The sequence below is a fragment of the Limanda limanda genome, chromosome 13 (assembly GCF_963576545.1).
Source record: "Limanda limanda chromosome 13, fLimLim1.1, whole genome shotgun sequence".
In the NCBI taxonomy this organism is placed as follows: Eukaryota; Metazoa; Chordata; class Actinopteri; order Pleuronectiformes; family Pleuronectidae; genus Limanda; species Limanda limanda.
The window spans coordinates 4,113,834-4,133,140 of NC_083648.1; the positions used below are offsets into that span (position 1 = coordinate 4,113,834).

The 19,307-nt window shown below is 43.4% G+C and overlaps 1 protein-coding gene across 1 annotated transcript; it reads right to left on the reverse strand.

The window, feature by feature from the left end:
- Positions 1 to 3,732: 3,732 nt before the first annotated feature.
- On the reverse strand, positions 3,733 to 18,553 carry LOC133017721 (kinesin-1 heavy chain). The gene is made up of 26 exons (XM_061083879.1): positions 18,212 to 18,553; positions 13,253 to 13,340; positions 13,053 to 13,126; positions 12,829 to 12,933; positions 12,677 to 12,725; positions 11,916 to 11,971; positions 11,737 to 11,824; positions 11,517 to 11,641; positions 10,991 to 11,095; positions 9,959 to 10,104; positions 9,649 to 9,797; positions 9,316 to 9,503; positions 8,487 to 8,555; positions 7,817 to 8,023; positions 7,477 to 7,620; positions 7,091 to 7,282; positions 6,856 to 6,973; positions 6,553 to 6,608; positions 6,309 to 6,418; positions 6,016 to 6,117; positions 5,863 to 5,923; positions 5,646 to 5,717; positions 5,421 to 5,525; positions 5,081 to 5,297; positions 4,831 to 4,966; positions 3,733 to 3,910 (listed from the first exon to the last, which is right to left on the reverse strand). Exons 1-26 carry the CDS (start codon positions 18,335 to 18,337, stop codon positions 3,907 to 3,909), a joined length of 2,892 nt encoding a protein of 963 aa, XP_060939862.1. The 5' UTR covers positions 18,338 to 18,553; the 3' UTR covers positions 3,733 to 3,906.
- Positions 18,554 to 19,307: the final 754 nt, after the last annotated feature.

Below are 19,307 nucleotides of genomic sequence, written 5' to 3' on the forward strand. Positions count from 1 at the left end.
ACTACCTTCGCACAAAGATCGTCGACTGACAAGATGTATCACGTGAAGTTGTTTTTTAGCACTAGGAGGAAACTCTGGAGCAGGGAAATGTTTCAGTTTTTTTTAGATGAGCGGTAGAACCTATCAGAGTGAGTCCTCCTGTCTAACTTTTCGACTCTATGGGATGAGCCCGCAGGTGTTTAGACGCAAACTGGGAAACAGCGCCCCCTGGTTGTAACGAAGCGAAGACGCAACTACGCTAAAAATAGCCCAAAATAAATAACTAAAATAAATCTAAACAGAACAGACACAATCATCGCTGCTACACACAATATTATTTGAACCACTGATTAATATTTATCAACATTATTTCAGGATATGTATTAATCATCGTGCATTTGAAATTGATATTTTATTATTGCATCTATTTCTTTTGTAGATTCATATTTTATCCGAATACTGATGCATGTTGATTTGTTTAACTCATTATGCTCTTGACACATTCAGCATGGTTCTCTTTATTTAATATTTATTAAATATATTTTTTAAAGCATTTACACAGGCAGGTAACCCAGAAGTTGTTTTAATCACTTTTAGTGGATTATAATTCTAAATCTGTTAGTAACAAAACCTTTAATCAGTCTATGATCTGTTCATAAATGCTGCCTACTATAAGTGTTCCCAGATTTTAAATGGCTCAGATCAAATTATGATTAACTGTTACCCGTACTACATATTGTTCATAATAAACAAACTTGTCTACCAAAATACAGCATTGGACAAAAGGACATGGAAACAAACATAATTAAATTACTATTTGTTTCATTCCCACAAAACAATTTTTTAAGAATCCAGATTGAGCACAAAAAGGACACGAGTAGGAAGAGTTTTGTCATAATTATTTAATCACACATACATTTACATCATGCAGTCAATCCAAAACTGTGATCTCATTAACTTCCCATCTCCGTCCGTATCAGAGCCCTTCTACTTGTGCCCCAGTTCTCCAGGAATGATCCAGTACCTTGTCCACTGATGGAGCCTCAAAACTGTCCTTTAAAAATTCACCAACTATTACACAGTAATAAAAAAAAAAAAGAGAGAAAAGAATCGGATACACTTTTGTTTTTGTTGGGTTTTTTTAAAATTTAGAATCAATGCAAAATTCAATTTGATTTAGCAACACACCACAATAGTCTCTGCTGCTTTTATTTACGAAGCCCCGCCCCCCCCCCCAGACATTTGATAGCAAGTTTTGGTGAGAGGTCAAAGGTTAAACGTTTTGAGGTCCATGCTGCTGCTGCTGCTTTACTAAATCTAATAGATTTACACAGAGGGAATAAAAGCATCTGGATAGACACCAAACACTGTCCTGTCCCGTGGGAGCTCCGCCTCCCGGCAGCTTGTACAGAGTCATTATCACTAAGTTATTGAATCATCTGCTGTCAACAAAGTTTTTCCCTTTTAGGACCTTGGAAACCAGTTAAATATTCAATGTGGAGTGTTTCAGATATCGTGAAGAAGAAGTGCTATTAAACCCAACTCTCCTGTTTCCGGAGATACGAAAGACCAACCCCCCGTCCCCCCCTTTTCCAGCTGGATCAGCCAAAAATGTCCTTTTTCCATTAAAAGGTTTATTTAATTTGTTTGTTTACAAAGTCATGATCTCAATTTAAATACACAATAAAATACTGGGTAGTAAATGTTTATGACATCGCCATCTTACATAGAGTTTGTTGCCCAGAACGTGAATTTATCATTGACTGTTAAATCCTGTTTCAGCTTGAGAAAGAGAAATGAAATGAGCCCTCGCACTTGGGAGTCAGTGGGGGGCGGAGCCAGCGGAGAAGAGGGGCGGGACTTTGACTTCCATGGCAGGATCACCGCCGCTGACACACCCTGATCACAACCTGCCGCTCTGACTGATATACAGTGTATTTTACAGTATATTGCACTTGCACAAGATGTTAGTGTTCTCATGCTGGGGGGGGTGGGGTGGGGGGGGCGGGGGTTACAATCACGACAAGATGTTTTTCGCCAACGCACTGGAGCTTCACAAGGTTCCAAAGGAAAAGAAAAAAAAAAAAGCTGTGTTGGAAAATCAAAATGAAAGCAAAAATAAACGAAGAAATATCAAGAACACTAAAAAAAAAATAAAACACGACAAAAACGACTGAACACAAAATAAATCCTACACCCCCCCCGACGAACTACACTCAGTTAAATAAACCCTTCCTCCAGATTATGACAGAAAGTTGTTGTGCAATTATAGACCCGGCTCTCCTGACTGGCTGATCAGCGGCACGGGTCCGTCCCATCGACTGACCGACTAACTGACTGACTGACACGCCCCCCTCTCCCCTTGCCACTCCCCCTTTCCAATATGCATCTACACGATCTATGAACAATGAAAAGATACAGTACATTAAACCCAGCAACACACGGTAATTTCTGCAAATTTACAACCCAAAAGGTCTATAAAGAGACAACACGTTTGAATCGCACGCGCCTCTTGTGGAGAGGGAAGACATGAAAATGAAATGTGAGGCACCCTTGAGAAGACATCATGATACGGCAGGTGACCTGATAGGTCATGTTTTAAAAACTGGTGAAACAAACATTGGAGGGTGAAGGGAGATGAGTGAGTGACAGCGACCCAGCGAGGACAGGACGAGCGTTGCGTGCCATCTCAGTCTACACACGCCTGCAGTCTATGTGCTCCCATGTGCAGAGATATAAATATGCAGCAGTAATAAAAACAGTACATTTAGCTACGTAGCATAGGCCGTCCTACGAGGTGGAAGTGTCAGTTAACAGGATCATTCCCCTCTTTCCTTTTTCTACATTCTTTACATCCTTCTCATGAAGTCACCGAGAGCGAGTATAGGTTTTTCCATTTTAACTTAATGATAAAAACAGTTGGCCTCCACAGGTGTTTAGTTAAATACATCTACAGTACACTGTCGCACGTCTTGGCTTATTTGTTTGGTTTTTTTGTGTGTATTTTTTTAATTATCATTAGTCGTATTTTTTTTTTTTAAATCCTTCTTTTCAGCCGTTTCCCAGATGCTCGTCCAGTTCTCTCTCCAGGGAGGCTTGTGCAGCAGTGCCAATTTTACATCTGTACAACACGAGCGGACACGACAGAAGTGCTCGACGCCATCTAGTCAATTCAAAAACCGCACGGTTATGTTTTTTGGTCGTTTTTTTTTCCTTTTTTTTTATACCTTAAAAGAAGCATGTCAAATCTAGCCAGAGAAAAAAGTGTGGTTAACAACCAATAACAGTTATGATGAAATGTACAGAGGTTAGCCTATAGGGTCAAGCCAGTTCTCTTGGTAGGTTTCTCCTTTTTTGTTTATATTCGAGGTGTTTGCTACCGTTACATTCAGCTTGGCACAGTGCAGAACCACTCGCACCACGACGACAGATGACAACACACTGTGCAAATCAAAACACCAGACCCAAGCCACACATTTTGAGACGCGTGCACGTGGTTTCGCTCGCTCGCCCTCTCTCTCTCTCTCTCTCTCTCTCTCTCTCCATTGGCTGCGCTCAAGACTGCGTTTGGTTTCGGTGGACGAGAAGAATATTATCTTACCTTTTTAGTAAATGAAAACTCGTTCTTTTTTTATCATATCCAGTAAGAGAAAAAGAGACGTGGTGAGATTTTTAGGGGAAGTAGGGGGAGGTGGTGGTGGTGGTGAGGGAGGGAGGGAGGGAGGAAAGGGAGGGTGGGTGGGGGGGCAGGAGCTGTACAGGCCAGGAATATTTATATATGTATATTTATAATTCAGAAACTCCTTCTTGGCTCCACAGCAGCGACGAGGAGCCTGTTCGCTGTAATGGAATGACAGGTGGTCAGGGGTGAGAGAGGGGCGTGATATTGTCTTCTTCTGTGGTATTGTCCTTCTGTCCCGCTGCTCTTCAGCTGCAGAGAAACGGAAACAACGCCGTTAGCTTAAAAAACCTCCCGTACACCATGTCTTTTCTAAAGCTGGAATGGATCCGATATTCAGTGAAAGGTAGCTCTAACAAATTGTATAATAAGTGGCTTCCCTTTCTTACATTCTTCCACTCTGTCCAGTCCCTGCCCCCTGATTGACGGACCCCCCCCTTCTCTCTCTCTTTTTTCTTCCTTTTTTTTTATTCATTTACTTATTCTTTTTTTTTTTTTTATTTATTTATACTGTGCAGCTTTAATACTTAATTATTACTAGGGCTGGGCAAGTTAACTCGTTTTACTCGAGTTAACTCAAGTGATGAGTTAACTCGATTAATTATTTTATCTCGCATTAACTCAGGTTTGATTATTTATTGTTTTACTGTGAAAGTCAGGCTTTTATTTTGTAAAAGTCTGTTGCTGACTGCTGCGGAACCGGAAAAAAGAAAAATAATTGGCGGATAAACAATCGAGTTAACTCACCACTTGAGTTAACTCGATTAAAACGAGTTAACTTGCCCAGCCCTAATTATTACTTAATAGAATTTTCAGTTATTTATTTATCATTATTATTATTATTTTCATTGAATTGTGTAATGTATTGTTCGCAGGACCACGTTCATGTGGTCCATAAATTAAGATAAACATCCTAGGAGGTCAACTGTATATCTTACTCTTAACCCATCTAGATGCAGTGTTTTTTTTGGTGTCAATATCTCTATATATTGTTAATTGTCGTACTGAGATTATGTGATACTCAATGTAAATTTGACATTGATTCCTGTTCTATTGTGCCTTACCTCCTAATAAAAATATTTAAAAAAAAAAAATACCTCCCGCTCACACGGCTTCTAAAATCCTCATAAATTTATACTGGTTTGTAAAATCCTCTTGTTAACAGAACTTACTTCTTGTCTGGTTTCCCGCTGCCTCCCCCCCTGATGGACACCGACTGGCTGTTCTGGTAGAAGCTTCCTCCGCTGCGGTTGATGTTGGGGTGAGTGGGAGACGCCACCGGCTGCTGCCCGGGTCGGATGGGTTTGGCTGAGGAGGAGATGGAGAAGAGACTTGAGGTTTAATAAATCCATAACCAAGGCAGACTGGAGATATGATTTAAGTGTTCGATGATTCCATCAAGCTGTGGTTCTCCCTACTCACCGATCTGGGCAGAGTGACCCCTCCTCGCCATGTTCTTGGCTCTGACGGCCTCCTTGATGCGGTCCACCTCCTGCTGGTAGCGCTTGCGGTCGCGGGCGGCGTTCTCCTTGGCCTCCTTCAGAGCAGACTCAAGGGCCTTGACCCGCTCAGCCGTAGCACGAAGACGCTTTTCCAGTTTCGGAAGCTCACAGCGGAGGTCTGCATTATCACGTACCAGCTGCAAGAAGGTTCACATCGCCACTCAGAATCATGGAAGCACTTTTGCAAAGAGCTTTACACGTATGTGCGAAAGAACGAGTTGATGTCGGGGATGATCTCTGGCTGCAGGTGGGACTCCTACCTGTTTGTGAACCTTGGTGAGCTGCTCAAGATTGTTCTCAAGAAAGGAGATTTTCTGTTTCTGTGCAGCACTCCCACCGGTGTCGTCCGAGTCCATCTCAGCGCTCTGCACGACAAAAACAACACAATTATTACACACAAAGAAAGAAAGAAAGAAAGAAAGAAAGAAGGAGTTTTTACATGTTTACTCTACGATTAACAGAGAACTAAAGAAATCATAATTCACCTTCTTCACTCTAGTGGCCAGATCCTGGACAAAGAGTTTCCTCAGGTTGTGCAGAGTCTGCAGCTCCTTGGCCTGGATGAGATCACAACATGTCAACTTTAACTTTACGTGGATTCAGATTTTTAAGACACAGACACATACAATTAATGAGATTGTTCTTTATATTTAAACCAAAAAAAAAAGTAGTAAAAAAATTAAATGAAGCAGATGAACTCACCACTGTCTCTTCCAGACCCTTCAGGTCCTGTCTTGCCTGCTCCCTTCTGTCCTGCATCACCCTGAACAACAACAACAACAACAACATTTAAACACTAAATCTAAATCATGGTGGATTAAATTACTTTTGACGATGTATCTACAAGGAACATACGTGAGCTCGTGCAGCTTGCGGCTCTTCTCCTGGTCGACAGACTTGAGTTTCTCGTGCTCAGCTCGGAGCCTCTCCTGTTCCAGCATGATCTTCTGGTTCAGACTGGAAGAAAGGAAATACAGCAACGATTACAAAAGACAAATCTGTATTTATTTTGTACTTATTAACTCATTTAAAATACATTAAATTAAGGGACATTGTCCCGTTACCAGGGAAGCACTGACCCACCACAACAATAACAACAACAACAGCAGCAGAGTGCTTGAAGTTACAGACACAAAGTGAATTCTTACTCCTGCAGTTCAGTGATCAGTCTCTCTTTGTTTTCCAGCTCATCCCTCAGGCTGCTGATCTGTTTCTGGTGAGCTTCACGGTGGGAGTGGATCTGTTTGTCCACCGCTTCCTGAGCACACAACACAACAAATACACTTACATCTAGTTCGATGAAAGGTGGGAGCTGGGATTTAGCATCACAGTGTTATCACAGTCGAATTCTGGTTTTGTGTGTCGACAGTTTAAAGGGATGGAGAGACAAACCTTGACTTCATTGGCAGACTGGATCTCATTCTCTTTCTCCATAGCATTAAGTTTCTCTGTAAAATAGAATAATGTCATGAGTTCAAAGTAGAGGAACAAACCCAGTGATGTGCATTTTTACTGAACCCTAAGAATATGAAATCCCAGTAAGGATTGGGTATTGTTTATACCTCAGACTGATTAAGTTATAAAATCCTAGATGAGGTCTGACTGTCATGCTAAAGGAAGAGATCGAGCATGCACGTGGAAAACAGCGCTGCAGACAACTCAGGAACAAAACTTAGAATGTGGTGAACAACTTACCCTGAGCGCTGAGCTTGACAAATTCTTCATTGAGCGAGTCCACGTTCTCCTCCAGCTGCCTCTTCTTCTGCTCCACGTTCTGCAGGTACTCGGTCAGCGACTTGATTTTAGCCTCATGCTGGAGAAACAAAGACGACACACGCATGTTTATACACAAGCGGATTCAGAAGCTGAATGATTCTTCCCGTGCACTCAGGTGTAAAACCATGATTGTCTGTAGTTGATTCCTTCGTACCTGGGAGATGCGCAGCTGGCAGACGGCCAGCTCCTTCTCGTTCTCGTCCATCTTGATGTTGCTATCTGACTGAGTGCTCTCCAGCTGCTTGCAGCGCTTCACCATGGTCTTCACTTCACTCTTCATCTTGCTGATGTAGAGACGAGCCACCGTGAACTCCTCGTCGATCAGGCCGCTGCCGCCCTCGTGTTGCTGGACAGGCCAAAGAGAAGCGTTAGGGCATGAAGAGGAAGGAGGGAAAAGAGGGAGAGCAACCAGAACCAACGAGAAAGTAAAGCTGGATTGTGGGATGCTGAAGAGGAAACCTAAATGTCTTCATGCATTCTCGGAGGCTGGCAACGATACTGTGTTACTATGGCAACAGTGCAGTGAAACCACCTCAGTACCTTGATGTCGTTGCTGCCCACAGCGATACCGATCTCGGCTAAATCCTTGAGCAGTGACGACATCATCTCAGTCACCCTCTTCTTCTGGTGGTTGGACATCTCCTTCAGCTTCTGGAGCTCAGAGTCCAGGGATGACAGGATGGACTGAAGGAAAAGACAGGATTTAAATATCAAACAAACATTATGTTGATTCTTCTACTAGTTTCAAAATAATTCATAAAGATCAGTTTCCTCTTTTAAATTAAAACACATTGTGAAGGGAAATTCTCAGTGGGAGTCAGTAAAATCTCAACAGCTGCAGCCGACTCCTGGCCGTGCTCTTATCTGTCGCCCGCCTCACCGATTTCTGGCTGAGCTCTTCGTTGATGGCCTCAAACTCCTTGGTCTTATCCTCCACCTCCTGGCTCTTCTGGTCGTAGTTGACAGCCAGCTCCTCCAGAGCCTGCAGCACCTCCTTCACCTCCTCCTTGGAGGCCTCGTTCTCCGCCTGCAGGCGGTTCAGCTCGGCCTGAAGGTTCTCGTGATCACGGCGAGAGGAGGACAGAAGCTGCATGTTGGGGAGAGTGGGAAGTGTTATTATCTATATTACATGTATGTGTTCAAATGTATAAGAGCTGCAGCATTTAGTCAGTGTTGATTACAATATTTAGGAATTATCAATTTTCATTTGGGCTTTTATCAACAAAGGGCTCTGGCCTTGCTGACTTGTTTTTGTTATTTTGCAACTGATGGATGCAAACAGCTTTAAAACCAGGGATTTAGTTCTGCATGTGTATTCATTAGTACTGTAATGGTGTGTTAAGAGTTATGAGATAATAATCAATGGAAAATCAGCAAAATATAAATTTCATAGTAATGGTGACTAATTCTGAACGAGACAACAGGACTGAAATAATTTAAATATGTACTCATGACTTGACATCTGACAGCTTCATGTGCAAAGTGTTTCCACAGCTCTGAGACGACCCCCCCCCACACACACACACACATGTTGGACCTCCAGTACTCACCTCGTCCTGGTCCAGCATCTGCTGCTTCAGCTTCTCAGCCAGCTGGCTCTGCTGGTTGATCTCCTCATCCTGTAACGCACAAAGACACACACTCACATTAGCTTTGACACGGAGCAGCACAGGTCTCATGGTAGATTGAAATCAAATCAAGGCCTGGGAGCAAATAGATAACCGTGTTGATTTTATATATTAATGTAAATATTTGTCCATGATCTCTCTTTGAGGGCTTGGGAACCCACTGAGCAGGTGATCACATCAAAGCTCTGACTAAGCATCTGCCCTGAGATGTTCTCAGACATCCGGACATTCTCTGGACTTTTCTACGATGAAGAACACAGCAGGAGATTGTCCGAGTCAGACGTGTTCAGAACGGGAAAATACCTGGAACCTTCAGGCATGAGACGGCGTCTGGGCAGAGCCTTCAGGAGACAGGACATTGCTTATAAATTCCACTGAGGAAGTCAAGTGTCTTTGTTTAAATCACGTAGACACTGACGACGCCCTTACTGCAAAAGGCTCGAGAATATCGTTGTGGTTCCAAGTTCTTCGAGACATTTCTATAAACTTCCAGTTCTGTATCCATCACATGTTAGAAACGTCATCAATACGCCAACTCGTTCTATGTATATATTTCCCAGACAGTTTCCAGCTGTATTCTCACTCGCTCAGGCAGGAAAGGTTGGCAGGAAAAGTTCTGGAAAATCTCTCGGGCAACTGACTCAGACATTTGGGTAGCAGCCCCATCCAGAGCTCAGTGTATTTCTGAAAGCAGCTCATGACTCAGTGACTTGGGGAACATGGGCTAAACAAAGACACATCCATGTCTCACCTTATCATCCAGCTGTTTGTAAAGCTTGGCCAGCTCAGCCTCACACTTGTCCTTCTCCACGTCGGTGAGGCGGACGCCGGGCACGGTGGGCGTGGACGCCGGCTTGTCGTTGATTACGTTGTCCAGGGCCAGCACCTCAGCGTTGGCCTTCTCCTTGTCAAACTGCTCCTCCACTGGTACACTCTCGCCTGGGGGTGGGGAGATCACAGATCATGCTCAGTATGTGTGGATGGTCTAGTGCATAAAAAGCTTAGTTTGTGAAATGTCCACTTTAGACCAGACTCAGACTATTAGATGAGAATCTGTGGATGGTCAGAGATGAGACCTCCTCACCGTTCCTCCAGCGGTTGAGCTCGTTCTCCAGCCAGGTGACTGTGCTCCTCAGGGTCCCGTTCTTCGACTTTTCCCTCTCATACTTCTGCTTCCACTGCTCGGCCGTCAGCTCGATGTTCACAATCACAGTGTTCTTGATGGTCTTTGCTCTGGATGGAGTAAACAATGTAAGTTTACCAAGTTTGGCCTTTAATAACTTGTCTACACAATGCATGGAGGAGAGGGGACCTCAATTTAATTTCTTCAGGACAGACTGAAGAAAATACAAAAAGCAGTGGAACTTTTTGTTTCTCTGTCCTGGCCTACTAACCTTTGCCCAAACATGAGAGTGGATTTGGTTTCGCTCTCATTATAGGAGGAGGGCGAGGCGCAGATAACAATGGTGGTTCGACAGTTACCGCCCAGCGAGTCCTGCAGGATACGGGTCATCTTGCTGTCTCGGTATGGGATGTAGGCCTGGCAATTACACACGCATATATATACAGAAAATGAGACAAATGCACTACATACACTAAATTGTACTGTGATGGGCCCTGTGATTATTACCGAAAATGGAAAGTTTGATGAAACTTTCATTTAATATGTAAATATATGAGCAATAACACACTGGACCATACTAACACACATGAATATGCAGTATTATTGATACAAGTAGCTGAGCTGGAGCAGTCTGCTGTAATTCTTTAGACACCACAACCCTCAGTTGGGAGTTGGGACGTCTCTGTACAATAGCTCATTTGTTTTAGAGCCACAAAAATATATACATGTCGGCAGCTGTCCGCCCCAGGTTGTTTACAGAGCCGAGGGGAAGTGGAACAAACCAATCATTGATCAAAGTGAAAAGTGTGAAATTGCTATGAAACCGCAAAAAGCAAAACATTGCTCGGAGGAAAGTTTTTTATCTGCTAAAGTTATTTCAGCGGCAAAAGGAGCCACAGATAGTTAAAGAAACGGTACTTTCACAGTAAGATAACAGAGAGATACTGGTGTTCCAGATAGACACCTGGCTCGGGGCCGTGCAGCTGATAAACACAACAGACATCCCTTCTGTCGGCTAACAGCCAGGTCTGCCGTTTTAAAACGCTATGAAACCAATCCACCGGAGGTCATAGCTGAGCCAGCACTTGCTGAGCTGACGAAGGTAGATTATAATGCCAGAAACAGATTTGGGCTCATTATGATTTGTAGTAAAGATTAGAACCAGCGTCTGTGTTGTAGTAACCGCAATGATCTCGTAAAGCAATTCACCTTTTCTTTCAGGGCAAATTGCATAAAACCAAAACCCACAGAAGCCCAACACAACGAACAACTTGTTGGTAAGTGTTGAAGTTGTGTTACTGACCGTTCCTTCAGCCAGAGCGGAAATGACGTTTCCCAGGGACGACAGAGACTTGTTGATGTTCTTGGCTTCATCCAGCACGGCTCCTTCTGCTCCTGTTTTACTGACCTGAACATAACACACGGGCAGTTTTCAGACATGAACTCTGGAAAAGGTTGTTTACAGATTGTCTGAGTCAGACGCGTTCACAACAGCAGGAGAATGTCTGGAGCATTCAGGCGAGGGGAAATATTTGTATTCTGCTTCGTTTGTTTTTTGTTTTGTGTCCTTCACTTCCATCAACATGCGGTGAACTCTCCAGATATAATCACATAGACAACAAACTCAGTAAAATCCAGTGCAACTCAAAGATTCAGATGAACAAAGAGTAATCTGAGCCTGGCCCGTACTGAATTACCAGCAGATAATAAAAAGGGAAATGATTCAACCACAAATGCAGATAACACTAGTAGTAAAACTACTTCCCGGACCAGATTGAATAAGCCAAAATGTTTAAGAGATGGTTTAACTTGGGTTTGATTCTCCTCACCTTTTCACTTCCAGCCAGATCCACCAGGTAGAGTTTGCCACTGAGCTTGTGCTCCGTCTGAGTGTTCTCCTGTTTGACGTTTATCAGGAAGATACTGTGACTCCTGGAGCTGTGCTCGTTCATGTCTGCAAGAGGAGAAACGCACGTGGTCAGAATCTAAAACTCAAGTCTGTGGCGTTATAACAACATATTTGTGGCTGAGAATATAATGGCATCTTACTTGTCACTGCTACATGTCGGTTAGATTTGCCTTCATCGATTGTATCCATCACCTCCTCCGGGCTACAGACAAATCTCTCAGTGCAGCCCTTAAATAAACAGAACATTAGGTTACATAATTGGCATAATTAAACCGGTTTGACGAGTAATATTTAAATGTGACAGGAGGTTAACGCTCACCTTGACATAGGGTACTCTGTTTTTGTCTTCATGCACTGACAAATTGGTCTTTGACACTGGAAATAAGAGGAAAACATGTCAGAGAGACACACACAAAATATTGTTCTCTACTGTGGATTTCTTTTAAATAATGCACCAAAAGTTCCATAGTTATAATATAAATGTAAGAAGTGTAGATTTTCTTTAGAAGTTGAAGGTGACCTTAAGATATTGTGATTACAAACGTCCTTCTGGGAGCTTGAAATATCTAATGCAGCCTTTGCTTCCTTTCCTCCAGCCTGTAGATGACCCCCCGGTCAACACATTTCAAATGGACTTGGACTTCACTTTAAGTCCATTTCCTATCAGGAAATAACTTCACTAAAATCCCTCCACACTCTAAGGATTTGAAATTTAAATGTGAGGTTCATGTCCCTTGAATTAAATCTGTTATCTCATCGGGAGGAAGCATTGTGAAGTCTTTGCATTGAATTAAGTGTAAAAATAAATGTGAGTCTTCAGCCAAATTGCAGTAGTTTGTAAAACAAGATTGAGAAACTGAGTATTATGGCAACTATTCAAATCAAAATGTAAGGACTAGGTAAACATTTTCTTTTTATATCCCTGTAAAGATGATTTTTGAACAATGAAATGCTTTGTGGATACAGATACGCTTTTCTCCAGATTTAAAGCACCTTGTTCTATCACATCCATTTCTAGCGCCGTGTGCAATATGCAGATATGAGAGCTTCAGTCATCACCCCACTGTCACAGCTACTTACCATCCAAAAGGTCCCGGATCTTGTCTAAGTAGATTTCAAAATATGAAACCTGTAAAGGAAGAAACAAACTCATTATTTGCAAATCAGACAATGTGGCTGTACACAACCTGCACCCAACTCTGATTTCATATTTGAATCCACACTCAGCTTACTTTGATATGAAACTCCAGGTTTTCGTCCATGGAATAGATGTAGTTGAAAATGTCTTGAACTATCCTGGGGATGATGCCCATCCCGTCTGTGTCATGGAGGTTCCCCTGCACACCGAGGGCAAACCAATGTAATGTTATGATGTCACACAAGCATTTATATTCAAATGCTACTGTTTATGCATTTCATCTGAAAATCAACACCGGTTCTTAGGGGCCGGCCTTACCTCCATGGTGTGTGTTTTACCAGATGACGTCTGTCCATATGCAAAAATGGTTCCATTGTATCCGTCCAGAACATCTATAAAACACCAAATACAACATGTTGAGGAAGAATTCAAAGGTTCTAAAGAAGACTGAGGTTGTATGTGTCTCTACGTAATAAGTGTCGGGTGTAAACACAATTATAAACACAGCGAGTCCTCACCTTTAACAATCTTCTGGGCGCAGGCGTTGTACACTTGTTCCTGTGTTGTGTTCGATCCCATCACTCGGTCAAACGCGTAGGGTTTACTCTGAAAGAGACACAGGAAGAAGGATGAGTGACGGATGCAATATCAAAACAAGACCCAGTGTTGCGTAACTTTATTAAAAATACTCTTTGACAGGTTGTGTAAACAGATTGGAGTGAATTTCTTCCTCCCACAAACGTGTTTGGTATGAATGAGATGTGTCTCCTGAGAGAAATCGTGTGGCAGAGGGGAACTTGAACCTTGTGGTAAAACAATTATAATCACAATCTTCTCCCTGTAATTACAAATAGAGTTGAGTTCAGAGATTCTCTAAATACCCTTGACTAAGGAGTAAAATCATTTGTATTAGTTTATTATGCGACACATACAAGACTTTCTAAGGACTACAATTAAGATTCCTTAATGTTTTGAAGACCCAGTAAAAACCATGTAAGATACTAAGATACATTTTATTTATCCCACACACATGCACAGGCACACTCATGCAAGGGGAAATGGAACCTCTGCTTTTAACCCATCTGGTGCAGGACACACAGAGCAGTGGGCAGCCGGGTACGGCGCCCGGGGAGCAGATGTTGGGGGAGTAAGGTGCCTTGCTCAGGGGCACTAGACAGGGTAGGGAGAATCCGCTTGGATTTTTGGACAGATCAATCCAGGTTCGTCTTTTTGTTGTTTCTCCGTGGAGTCGAACCAGAGACCTTTTCTGTCCATAGTCCAAGTTTCTGACACTAGTCCACCGCCTCAATGTAGTAGAAGTACATAGTCTGTTTTTCCTCCATAACGCCCCAAACTCAATTCATCCTGTGCTATAGTTGCAGCATTCTTGTTCACCTATGAAAATCAATATCTCCGTCCTGGTATTCAGACTTCCCTCCGACAATCTCAGCACAGCTTTTATAACCAACTCAACCAGACCCGGAGCTTTTATCACTTGCTAAAGAGCCTCTTCAAAGAGTCAGACCGTAGCTGGTGGTGATATCCTACGAGCGTGCCAAAACTTCAAAGCACAAGTCCAATGAAACAGCAATCAATAGCTGGACTTAAGACGGCAACCGCAGGGTATTAAAAGCGATGTTATATGCAATTCTGAGGTTCCACTGAGATGGCAGGCAATCTTTTGGATGTTTGAAGTCCCAGCTGACTCATCTCCAGCCCGATGGGTGGGGCTCTCGCTGTGAGGTTTTAGGAACGAGACAGACCCTGCGACACGCTGGGTTGTTAAAACACACATAGTTATCGTCAGGTTCAGTGTTTACACCGGTAATAGAAAGAGAATGTTGACAAGCAGCTGGTGTCGCCATGGAGACGCCACTTATGGGTGTCTAGTCTCACATGTAAACACATCTGTAACTGAAGGTGACTTTGAAAGCTACAGGAACTTAAGCAGAAGGAAGAATAATTTGAAGTATTACTGAGACTCCTCCTTGTGTCATAATCCCCCCCCTCCCACCCCCCCCCCCCCCCCCCCGACAGACAGTCACATCTACAGCTCAGTGCGACGCAGACCAGCAGCATCATAAGACGTTGATGATTCACTCCAGCTCGCTACATCCCGTCAATTAGCCCGGGAAAAAACAAGAGCCACTATCGGGCGGGCCGGGCGCTGTCAGGAAACAATAGCCCAGGTTCAGAATCCTCATTGTTACCGCTGAGACACTTCCCTCTAATGGGATTACTTGCTGAAAATATAATTACAGTGACTTGCATAGTTAGAGTATTCCATAAATGCTTCGTCATGTCAGCGCAATCCATGGCTTTGTTGGGATACTGCCTATGGAAAGCTTTTCCACTGTCCAAGGTTACAGCATCCACGTAAGTATTGTTGTATGTTGCATTAAATCTAATTGGGTTCGTATTAATAGGCAAAATAAGTCAGTCTTATTATATCTATTATTTACTTCCTGGGACACAGCTGGCCGGAAAAAGCCAGGTGTTGATTGCTGCTGTGTTATTGTTTGAATGCACGAGGAGAACTTTCATTTATCCGTGTAATCCTTGTCTTTCAAATCGCGATTCTTGTAAATGACGATTTTGAATCGCCATGCTGCCTCCCAAATTGATTTTTAAAAGAAAAAAAAAACATATTAAACATATTTATTGGTTTATACCTTGGGGGGGGAGCAACATCACCCCAGAGCATGTTGACCAGCTCTTGTTTTTGCACAAGAATCTAAACATACCCAAGCACTAGCATTGCATCGCCTACATGCAAACAACAATAGCCTACTTTCTGTTAATTCAAAGTTTATATTTTAAGTAAACTTTTATTCATTCTATTTAATTTACCTTTTATTTATTGTTTAAAAGTAGCCTAAGTGGCATACATTTCTTAATCTGTCAGTTTGTGTGCAGTTGACAGGGGCTATATCATAATAGGGAACATTTTGAAGCTGTAAGTGAATTTGATTGTGTTGTATTTGAAGGAATGATTCAACATTTTTCCCTGGTCCAGTATTTAAAAAACAAAAATAACCAAAAGAAATCCCAGGAAATCGTAATATCGAATCGCAATACCCACAGAATCGCAATACATATCGTATCGCCACCTAAGTATCGTGATAGTATCGTATCGGGAGGTCCCTGCCGATTCCCGTCCCTACCTCTCACACACATCCACCACTAGAGTCTCTAAGGGTAGCTCTGTCCTGCTGCTGTGGAGCATCCACGGCTGTTACAGGAAAATATGAGATGTGGCAGCGAAGGATGGGAAACTGACGCGATCTCGTCGGTGCAGAACTGACATGGAGGTAACGGATGCATGAATAATTCACCTGCTTCACACACAAACTGAGCCGGTTACAACACCGATTCCACCTCATCTGGATACTGATGACGTAGATCTCTGATGTGAGGAATCAGTGAATATGCTGAAAGAGAAGCAGCGTCACCACGGCCTGTGACGGTGAAGCAGCGGCCTGGTCAGCTGAGCGATGAGGTACCAGTCCCATTAAAGAGGAGTCCACGCCCCAGATCATTATGAAATGGATAGAAAATATAAGCAAATTGACTCAATAATGGTGGACCGGAGCATCTGAACAGTAATAATTACCCTCCCCACCCGGACAGAATGCCCAGCAGCCGGCCAACTGCCTGCTCTGATTGGTCGAACAGCTGGTTACCAGGAGAGGAAACCCAGGGGGGATTACCCATGAGGCCTGAGCTGCTGCTTATGGGCCGTGGAAGGGTTGTACCTCACCGGCGGAGGCCACAGGGCGCCGGGCTGCAACACTTGTGGCTCTCTACAATGTGCACTGGTATTTTGGCACCGTGACCGACTGGTATTCTGAACTGGGCAGGGCCGCGTGGCGTCCCAGGGGCGCAGACGGCACGCCTGCTTATCAGCCGAAAGCCCTGAAGTCACCGCACCGCAAAAACCCCATTCAGGAGATTCACCACAGCAACACTGGTCTTCTTCTGTTATCCACGCCAGAGAATGAATAGTCCTGTTGTATTCTCAACCCAGCACCTCGGCAAAGTGGTGTGAAAAGAGGATGTGATTCATGTCCATTCGCCACTTCATTGCCCCTGTAAGCTCTTTTCACAGGAGGTGTTTGCATGGGTATGAGGACACCAAAGTCCACAAGGAGACGGACGGCGTCTTGCGAAGGGAAACTAATGTTTAACCACGATTTGTTCAGTTCACGTGATGCACCGCCGACTCCTGCACGTATAGCATGCGCCAACTCGCTTCTTTAATCACTTGTTCTTGAATCATAAAGCAGATGAAAGGGCCGAACCTTTTACTTTTGTACGTGACTTTGCAACCTGCTGTACAGATACGCTGCAGAGACGTGTGACGGCTTGAGAGCGAGTTGTGTCAACAGGGTTTTTTTGAAGACATAGTGAACAGGCCTATGATGACAGGGCCATGGAGAGCAGGTCATTTTACAAACTGACCTCAGGGCAAATACCTTGTGGAGGGAGGCAGGGCATTAGTGAAGGCATTTCCTTCTTTTGTCAGAGTTGAACTTGTGCCCATGTTATCGTCCCCATTGAGCGCTGGAGGGTCATTAAATGGGGGAATTACACCCCGGGAATCGAACCTTTGACGTTTCGCTCCCAACTGGAAGTCCTGGTTGGAAGGAAGCTGGATGTGGAAGTGTTTGACCACAATGTAGATGCACGTACTGGGTTATTCCCAGTTAAATGTCACTGAAGGGCAACACCTCCTCCAACACCTCCACTAATAGCATATTTACAATGTGTGATTCCTGATGTTTAATCCGAGTATTTGTTGTTTTCTAATGACTGAGCAGTGACTCCTCGGTCTGCTGGTCCTATAGCCAGCTGGTCAGCTAGCTAATGTTAGCTTTAATTAAGCTACAGTATTAAAAACTAGCCCACCTAGCCAAGGCCGGCTAATCTGTCAACTACCAGCTGGCCTAGCCTGCTGCTAGCCCAGAGTGCTAGCCACTTCTGAATCAAATGCTAACTTAATTATGACTGTTCATATTTAAAAACAAATGTCACTTAATATGTGAGGGGTTAATTCATGTGATCGTGATAAAAATAAAAAAGCATGCGGGCTAATGGAGGCTAACACCGGCGACATGTTTCTTTAACCCGTGCCAGTGGCTGTGTGTGTGGCTTTGTTGAATGACAGCTCGTTAGCCGTGACAGGCAAACTGCGAACCGTGACATTTTTAATGAAATTTAAACTTTATATGTGCACACAAGGGATTAAACACTACTGTAGGAAGTGTATTAATATATAAATATGAATGTGTGGTGGGTTCCGTGGGGCTGGATGTGAGGGGGACGCCAGCGGCGGCGGCAGCGGACAGGTCAGCACCGTGCTAACAAGCTAACAAGCTAACGTGCTAGCCGCCGGAGCTGCAGGACAACCGGGGAAAAGGCGACGTTCCTCCCGGGAGACGTTCGCTCCAGACCCCCGGGGAAATGAATCCACTCACCGCGATCACCACCGTCTCATCCCCGGGGAACTTGGGGATGTAGCGGTCGCCTCTGGTCACCTCCGAGCTGTTCAGGGGCCTAAAGCGACACATCACTTTGATGGTGCACTCCGCCGGGTCGGCCATCTTCCGCTACGGTCCACGAAGGGAGAGATTCACCGATACGTTATAAAAGTGTGTCCCCGGGTCCAGGAGCCGCCGAGCGGGGGGCGAGCAGGGTAGTCCGGGCCCCTCTGTCCCGGGTGCAGGGTCCGGTGGGAACGATGAGGATCCGCCGGGTGCTGGACGCGGGTCGTTGTTTTCCTCTCAGGCGGTTCCTCCTCCTGTTAGGAAGCCATGACACCGGTGGATCAGCGGAGTGGCCACCTCACCCGCCCGATGCCGAGGATCAGCATGACGTCAGCCCGGCGCTCCCCTCTCCTGCTGCTGCCACAGCCTGAAACACAGGGCATTATATAAACACAACATTATGTATAAACACAAATATCACAATGTGTTGTTAGAGACAAATCCACCACATGTATAAATATCATTATATAAACACAACATTATGTATAAACACAAATATAACAATGTGCTGTTAGAGACAAATCCTCCATATGTATAAATATCATTATATAAACACAACATTATGTATAAACAGAAATATCACAATGTGTTGTTAGCTACAGATACTCCACATTTATAAATATCATTATATAAACACAACAGTATGTATAAACACAAATATAACAATGTGCTGTTAGAGACAAATCCTCAACATGTATAAATATCATAATATGAATCATACATTATATATAAACACAAATATCACGACAATCCTCATTATTGAACAGATATCATTATATAAATCAAACATTAAATATAAACACAAATATAACAATGTGTTGTTATAGACAAATCCTCAACACATATCATTATATAAACCAAACAGTATATATAAACACAAATACAACAATGTGTTGTTAGAGACAAATCCTCAACATGTATAAATATCATATAAATCAAACAGTATATATAAACACAAATATCACGATAATGTGTTGTTATAGACAAATCACCAACATGTATAAATATCATTATATAAATCAAACAT

Bases quoted from the DNA above. Each gene is read 5' to 3' on its own strand.
- LOC133017721 (XM_061083879.1), bottom strand. From the start codon at position 18,337: ATGGCCGACCCGGCGGAGTGCACCATCAAAGTGATGTGTCGCTTTAGG. The intron at 11,825-11,915 runs GTGAGCGTTAAC...TGTTTATTTAAG, and splicing joins ACAGAGTACCCTATGTCAAG to GGCTGCACTGAGAGATTTGT. The intron at 6,974-7,090 runs GTACGAAGGAAT...TTGTTTCTCCAG, and splicing joins GCCAGCTGCGCATCTCCCAG to CATGAGGCTAAAATCAAGTC.